The following is an 8,387-nucleotide window of genomic DNA, read 5'->3' as shown; positions in this document are numbered from 1 at the left end:
TATGGTTTTCTTCTTTTTTTTTTTTATTGCATTAGGAAACGGAAAAAAAAAAAAACCATTAAAGCATTAAGACAGCCCTTTGATGTCCCTGCCAAGAGGATATGGTTGATTTACAGATATGCTGCTGCCGGATAGAGTTTCCTTGCCGAACCCGTTCCTCTTAACCTTCGCTCTTGTTGACACCTTCTCTCTCTTTCTCTCTCTCTCTCTCTCCTTTGCCCGTTGATTTGAAAGTTGATCAGGGAGAAAGTTCACCGGGCAGCATGCGCATGCGTGGATCATTTGTTTCACAGTGTTATGGCTACTCCATGCCACTTCGGAGGATTTGATTGGCTGCGATCAACATGACGCTGATAATAAAGGCCATAGCAAAAGCGCATATTAAACTCTTCCGTACGCAGGTCTGACGGTTTTGTTTCTGGGAATGCACTAAAAAGAAAAAAAGGGGGAAAAAAAGGAGGGGGAAAGAGTTAAAAAGTTAAAAATAAATTCTTACTGTTTTAACAAAACAGATGCTTTTTGGTTTTGGATTAGTTTGTATCTGGCCTATAAAAGGGGAATCAAATAGCAATTGCAGCAGCACTTAGATTTATAGACTGTTTCACAGTGCTTTACAGCCCTCTTTAAATGGTTTACAGAGTCAACATATTGCCCCCGACAATTTAGCTCCTCATTTGAATGACCTCAGAAGGATGGAAGGCTGAGTCAACCTTGAGCTGGCCAGGATCGAACTCCTGGCAGTGGGTGGAGTCAGCCTGCAATATTGCATTCTAATGACTATGCCACCAAGGCACCAAATGCAATTTCTTCCATGAGATTTTCCTGTTCCTTGTTCTCATCTACTGCTACCACATCAAAAATATATATATATAAAAAAATTCCCATTGGAGAAAAGAAACGTCACTCTGGGTTGAATCATTGCACTCTAGAAATGGCTAGTCTTTACTAAATATTCAAAAGTAAAAAGTTGGGGCTGTAATTTTACTTTGTAATTTGCTGAAAAAAGTTGGCAGTCAATACTCCCCCCCCCTTCTTTTCCCCTTTACCCTACACTTGTCCCTTTCTTTTCCCTTGCAATTTCCCTACTATCTTTATTTTCATTTCTAGTTTAAAATATACAGTTATAAAATCATTGGGCTGGAAGGGGCCTTGGAGGTCTTCTAGTCCAACCCCCTGCTCAAGCAGGCAACCCTATACTATATTCTGGACGAATGGCTGTCCAGTCTCTTCTGGAAAACCTTTTATTATTTATTATAATAATAATCCTAAAAAACACTTCTGAAATAATAGTAAAAAAGAATAATTGGTTTCTTGGTGCAATGGATCATTAGTGTGACTGATATTAACTTTGCCTTATAATAAAAGGTCTACAGGAAAAAAGAGAGCACCAAGCAGCCATTATCTTCCAGGTGATCTTTCAAAAAGGCTCTCAAAAGGAAAGTCAGAAGGAAAGAAGCACGAAGCCACAGGATGGCAGTAGATCCTGACAATTTCCTCAACTACTAGGTCCACATGTTGTGCAAAGCCATGATTTAAGCAATTTGTTAAATAAACCACAATTGGCTGAATTCTAACTATTTTTCTTGGCCATGGAGTGCAGTTTTTCAAACACAATAAATGGGTTTAGTCAACACCCTCAGCCACAAGCATCGTGGCTTCATGCAATCTATGTCCTCAATCTATGATTTTCAACCCTGGTGCCTGAGTTCTGATTTTTTAAAAAGCTATGATTAAAGGTAAAGGCACATATGTGCTAGTCGTTCCCGACTCTGGGGGCGGTGCTCATCTCTGTTTCAAAACCGAAGCACCAGCGCTGTCCGAAGACATCTCCGTGGTCATGTGGCCGGCATGACTCAACGCCAAAGGCGCACAGAACGCTGTTACCTTCCCAAAGGTGGTCCCTATTTTTCTACTTTCATTTTATAAGTGCTTTCGAACTACTAGGTTGGCAGAAGCTGGGACAAGAAACGGGAGCTCACCCCATTACGCGACACTAAGGATTCGAACTGCTGAACTGCCAACCTTTCGACTGACAAGCTCAATGTCTTAGCCACTGAGCCACCGCATCCCAAGCTATAATTAGGAATCCTTTCTTTTTTTCTAAAATAGGATTGCCATGTGTTTTATCTGACAGAGAAAAATCCTCTATTGCAACTTTCTTCAAGTTGGGTACCATCAAAAGAGGTGGACTTCAGCATCCAGAATCTTTCATATTGCTACGGGACATTTCATTGGGAGAAAGTTGTTCTGTCTAGGAAATTGTTCATTCCTAGTTTGTTTTAAAGGTAAAAGAACCAGAAAAAGAGAGAGGGGAATCAGAGCAATGGCCTTTGGAGGTTCCTTCACTTTGTTAAACAGTACAGCTAGGCTCTACTATGTTCAACAGAACTTACTCCATATAGCAATAGCACTTAGACTTATATTCCACTTTACAGCTTCTCTAAGTGGTTTACAGAGTCAGCCTATTGCCCCCAACATTCTGGGTCCTCATTTTACCCACCTCGGAAGGACAGAAGGCTGAATCAACCTTGAGCCTGGTGAGATTTGAACTGCCAAATGGCAGGCAGCAGGCAGCCAGCAGGCAGCAAAAGTAGCCTGCAGTACTGCACTCTAACCACTGTGGCTCATATAGGACTAGACTTGCAAATGGTTATGTCAAGGTTCCAAGTAATACATCCCCTTCAATGAGAACTCTGAGGCAGGCATATTCCTCAAAGAACATTTTATTGGGACATATCAAATTGGCACAGACTTGATGGAAAACCTGATTAAAAGTAACATTTTGTCACTTCCCCCCAGAGTCTCCAGTCACATGGTCCAATCAGCATGTAGTCCAGTTCAGGGGTGACATCTACTTACCTTCCTTACCGGCTCGGAGTGCACGCGCCGCACGTTACATGCACGCATAGACGTTCTGCGCATGCGCAGAAGGTAAAAAACACATTACTTCCTGGTTAAAACCAGAAAGTAATGACACCTGGGCACTACCGAATCACTGAACTACAGGCCACGATTGCTACCGGATCGTGTGATCTGGTCTGATCCGGTAGCATTTCACCCCTGCTCCAGTTGCTAAGTGACCTCAGTCTCCACCTTTCAAACACGTGCATGAATGTCCTTGATTCCCGGGGAAAGAATTTTATTTTGGCTACAACACCCCAGCTATCTCTACACTCGCTTCCCTGGTCCCTCAGCTTCAGGCTGTGTCAGCCCTGAAGCAACACAAAAATAAATCTCTTTAGAGGAAAGTTACAAAAAGAAAATGGCTACAGTTAGGCCAGCTTCAGAGTTGACAGGTTGCTTAACAACTGTTCAAACTTATAAAAGATCCCCCAAACGTACTTGTGACCTGAATTTCTGATGGTAGCCCCCCCCCCGTCGTATCTTAGATGCTTGACAACTGACCCACATTGATGGTTGCTTGCAGTGTTCCTGAAGTGGCAGAATCTAAGGGCAGAGTCAAAAGAGGAATCTATGTAGAATCTCTACATCGACACAAAAAATGGCTTCAGTCCAACTCCTTTTAACATATTTAATTAATGACTGTTGTCAAAAATGGAAAATCATGCTTGGTTGCCTCAACTTAAACCTTCATAACATATGATACAAATTCCAGGCTCCAGTATGGGAGAAAGTTGAGGATTACCTGTACAAGTGAAACATTTCACTTATTCAATGTGCTCTATGAGGAGGAAGAAAGTCAAATCATTTTATGTGCTCTATGTATGATCGAAACCCACCTTCAAATTCCGTTTGACAATTACCAGAGTTCTCATTTAAACTCTCCTCTTCATTGATGATAATATTTTCAATGTCCTTCATTGTTAAGTGATCCTGGAACGCATGATAGAGGATGTGCTTAAGCTCCTCCAGTGTTATCCGTTGCATGTCAAACTGGGGAGAAAAAGTGAGAACTTAGTCAGCGTTTACACTATCAAATGCTCTTGCACTTTGTTCAAATCTGTTCCCCAATTTTATAAGAGATATATGCCCATGAAGAAATGGCTTAGCTGGTTTAGTCTTGCAATCCTCTGGATTCCCCTTTGATTAGGAAGGCTTCGATGCTGTATTGATTTGCAATATTTCTCAGGCTGTATCTCTTGTCGTCACTTAACATTAGCTCCACAGCCAAGGCTGAAGGGAATTATAGACCAACCACATCTGGTGGGACACGTATTTCCCATTCCTGGTCTGGCAGTACCAAGCTACTCTTGGTTTTAGACAGCATGATCTGAATTGATTTTAGATGTATGGATAGGGTGCTGTCTACTTCTAATCTCAATTCAGGTTGGGTGGCCTGGTTGATCTGATTTAACCATTCAAATTGATTTGCCAATCTAAATGATTTCAACTGTCAGTCCATCTGGAAAGTTGTTTGGATTCTTAATAATAACAGAGTTGGAAGGGACCTTGGAGGTCTTCTAGTCCAACCCCCTGCTTAGGCAGGAAACCCCACAACACTTCAGACAAATGGTTAGCCAACATCTTCTTAAAAACTTTCAGTGTTGGAGCATTCACAACTTCTGCAGGCAAGTTGTTCCACTGATTAATTGTTCTAACTGTCAGGAAAATCCTCTTTAGTTCTAAGCTGCTTCTGTCCTTGATTAGTTTCCACCCATTGCTTCTTGTCCTGCCTTCAGGTGCTCTGGAGAATAGACTGACTCCCTCTTCTTTGTAGCAGCCTCTGAGATATCGGAACACTGCTATCATGTCTCCCCTGGTTTTTCTTTCCATTATTTATTTATTTACATAATTCATTTGGTTACATCATGAAGTGTCACTTTGAAGAACCTGCCAGAGTCATGTCTATATGGAAGTTGGCTGAATAGTAAGAGAACATAAGACAGGAACGGATAATCTTCTAGTGGAGATTCTCAATCATCCAGAGGTGTCCCAGAGGTGCTTTTCCAAAAGGCAACTAGGCTTAACCGAACTGAAGAATCCTTTTGTATGAGAAGCAAAACGTTTTTAAGGAAAAAAACCAAGAAAGTCCAATCGCCTTTTAGAGAAGTTCCTTTGGGATAGTCTTCAGGTCCAACCCCATCTGAACAGGGCACCCAAGACTGTACACCTAACACGAAGCAAGCATTTTATCCTGAGATAGCAACAAATTGGGTCTCCTGGATTGGATGAATCCAATAGCTATGCATGTACATATATATTATAATTATAGATAGATACATAAACATCTAACTTTAAAAAAAAAACATTGATTCATTTCTGTCCTTTACTTTCCCCACAGACCCATTAACTACTATTTATTCTTTTATGCCATTGCGATCATTATTTAAACATTCTGTTATTTCCTTTTGTTTAATCTATAAAATCCCTTTACCATGTTTGCCATAGCATTTCAGTGACAACATTTGAAGAGGTCAGGGAAATGAGCAGGTCTACTGAAAACTCATCATATTTATTGAGTTCTCCATGGATTCCGTATATTTTTAGGAAATAGATATCGTATTATGTAGCTCAACAAAGAGCAAAAAATGTCAAACCTCTGGTTAGTAGCGGTGATGATGACAAATAACAATAGCACAACACCTACAGGTCATCCTCAACTGTCAACAGTTTGTTTTGTGACCGTTCAAAGTTACAACATTGGAAAAATATGACTTAGGCCCGTTTTTCATAGTTACGATCTTTGTTACATAGATCATAGTTACAACATCCCTATGATCGCGTGATCACAATTCAGATGCTTGGCAACTGGTTCATTTGTATTTATGATATTCCAGGATCATGTGGTCCTTTTTTGCAACCTTCTGACAAGCAAAGTCAAGGGGGAAGACAGATTCACTAAACAACTAGGTTACTAATTTATCAGCTGCAGTGATTCGCTTAACAAATGTGGCAAGATAAGTTGTAAAATGGGGCAAAACTCAGTTAACACATATCTCACCTAAGAACATAAATTTGGGGCTCGCTTGTGGTCATAACTCAAGGACTACCCGTCCAGAAACCAAGTGACACACAGCACAACGTAGCACGAATACAACCTACGTCAAGTGACAGATCCTAAATACTGAAACTTGTTGGTGCTGGTGTCAGCCTCCACTCCAATCTTCATATCTTTTTGTACTCCTTATATTCAGTTGTTAGATAGCATGGGATTTTATTTCTAATGTAAATAGCTCTTGGTGTCGTGTCCCACTCCTCCACTGACGGCCGGGTCAGGGAAATCCGAATCAGGCGTGCCTCTGCAGCTCTGCCCAAAGTCCTAGCAAAGTCCTCAAGGCAGGCAGGAGACCAGAAAGTGACTTCAGCAAGATATGTTCGACTTTGCCTGACTCAGAGAATGCCAGAAAGCAGATCCTTTATATAGGCCATGGGGTGTGGCTCCATGACTCAGCACTTATCCAGGCCTACCCCTCCCTTCCTTCTGACGCCGCCGCCTATCAATTCTTCTGAAGCGAGGGTCACTCCAGTCGGCAGCTGTTGGTAATTGACCTCCCTCAGGCTCACATGCTGTGGGGGAGGGGGAGGGGTCTAGTTGCTCCGTTTGCCTGGGCATGGAGCCAGGGCTGGGGCCGGGAGGTGCTTCCTCCTCCTCAGCCTGTCTGGGCATGGAGCCAGGGCTGGGGCCAGGAGGTGCTTCCTCCTACTTAGCCTGTCTGGGGATGGAGCCAGGGCTGGGGCCGGGAGGCATACTAGGACATTCCTCAGCGTTCGGAAGCAGATAAGAAGGCCCCGGCTGCGGTGAGAGCAGGCAAGACACAACACTTGGATTCAAGTTAAGTAGAGAGGGCCCTTTAAGAGAGTCGGTCTGACATAATTGAGGGGGGAGGGGAGATTAATGTTTTGAATTTAACAGGAATGTTTGAGCCCGAACTCTAACGGACATTGCATTCCTGATATGATTGGCAGCCAGAGACCTGCGGAAGAAGATTACCCCGGGACCCCGGGAAGGAGCTAGCATTGGACCAGACCTGATGACCTCTTGGGGAAGAGGAGGGAGAAATAGGGGGGATATAGATTGTTAGCCATATTTTGTCTCAGATTCACCTTTATACTGCTGCAATCAAGATGTACCTAGTAAAAGTACTTTTCTTTATTTTCAAATGAAGTCAAGGTGTATTCTTTCCTAGATATAATCAGAGGCAGCCCGACAGCTGGGTACATATTTATAAGAGTGAGTTTGATAGAAGAGCTGAAAAGGTTATTCTGTTCCCCACAAGAGGTAGCCAAACACATTTAAAAAAAAACAAAAAACAGCTCATGAAGTGTGATTGTCACAAATGACACTGGCTTTTTAAAGTAACACCAGATGTGAGAGAAAAGAAATGCAGAGTTTGTAAATCACCCAGTTTATGAACTTGGTAAGCCAGTTAGTCAGGTGAGCATTACTGTCAACCGTGGATGATAAAGGAAAATTTTTTAAAGCAATTGATTGATTGCTATTTTTAGTAACGACTGTGCAGGTGAACTGGTTGGGTGGGTGAGCTTTTTGGCATTATAGCATAGGTTTCATTGAGTCAGAAAAAGGAAACTTTAAAAAAAAAGCCCTTGCAATTATTACTTAAAGCTTAGCATTGCACAAATAGCATCTTTTAAAGCGGAAACAGAACATTTGTCTTCTGGATGCAAGATGAAAACAGTGAGAAATGAATAGGAGTTGTTTTCAAATTATCTGGAGAGTCAGAAGCTGTGCTGAGTGCTCTTACTTTCAGATACAAGGCATACATACGGTGGCTACAGCCAGAACTGGTTGATGTGGGATAAGTCCCCATTGCCAGAGATAAAATACAGTACAAATATTCCTGCTAAAATTCAATATGAAAACTATCCTTGCCTTCAGATTATCTAGAAAAAGCAGAATAAGAGAAACAAGGATCAGGAGGAAAGACGTAGAAAGCTGTCTGGAGCAAAAGCTCCTAATTACATATACTGTTATGACAAAATAAATAAATAAAAATAAATAATAAAAAATTGCAATATTCAATTAAGATGTTCTTTTGCTCAGGGAAATCCCTGCACTTAACTAGATAGAATGAAATAGAATAATAGAGTTGGAAGGGACCCTGGAGGTCTTCTAGTCCTTCTTCAAAAGATGCCAAGAAGTACTTAGATGGGACCTGAGTTCTGGAAACCCGCATGACTATCATTGTTTCTGATCAGGTCAGCCTGGCCAATCTGTGCTCTCTAAGCACAACCCCCAGGTCACGTCTCGTTCTGGACAAACCTGGATTCTTCATTTGAAGAATGAAAAACAGTTGGGACTGGTAACACTTTTGCTAGTGATCAGCATATCCTTTTAACAACCCCATAATCCCTTGCGGGGTGGAGTCTGGGCAACTGAATAGCTAGCAGGGTGTTTTAATGGCCAGATGCCCTTCCTGTTGCCAATGCAGAGTTTTGTTCAGAAGATATAATCTCAGTGTGCCCAG

At 41.9% G+C, this 8,387-nt stretch overlaps 1 protein-coding gene across 1 annotated transcript in view; it reads right to left on the bottom strand.

Annotated features, from left to right (window-relative positions):
* Positions 1 to 301: 301 nt before the first annotated feature.
* The window catches only part of CALN1 (calneuron 1), a 242,558-nt gene continuing 234,472 nt past the window's right edge, over positions 302 to 8,387 (bottom strand). The window contains exons 5-6 of the mRNA XM_058164287.1: positions 3,741 to 3,894; positions 302 to 429 (exon numbers count right to left, since the gene is read on the bottom strand). Of these exons, the coding sequence (XP_058020270.1) occupies positions 302 to 429; positions 3,741 to 3,894 (282 nt within the window). The remainder of the gene's footprint in view (positions 430 to 3,740; positions 3,895 to 8,387) is intronic.

The sequence above is a fragment of the Ahaetulla prasina genome, chromosome 1 (genome assembly GCF_028640845.1).
Source record: "Ahaetulla prasina isolate Xishuangbanna chromosome 1, ASM2864084v1, whole genome shotgun sequence".
Taxonomy (NCBI): Eukaryota; Metazoa; Chordata; class Lepidosauria; order Squamata; family Colubridae; genus Ahaetulla; species Ahaetulla prasina.
The sequence above is the reverse complement of the archived record's forward strand: the minus strand, read 5'-3'. Positions and strand labels throughout refer to the sequence as shown.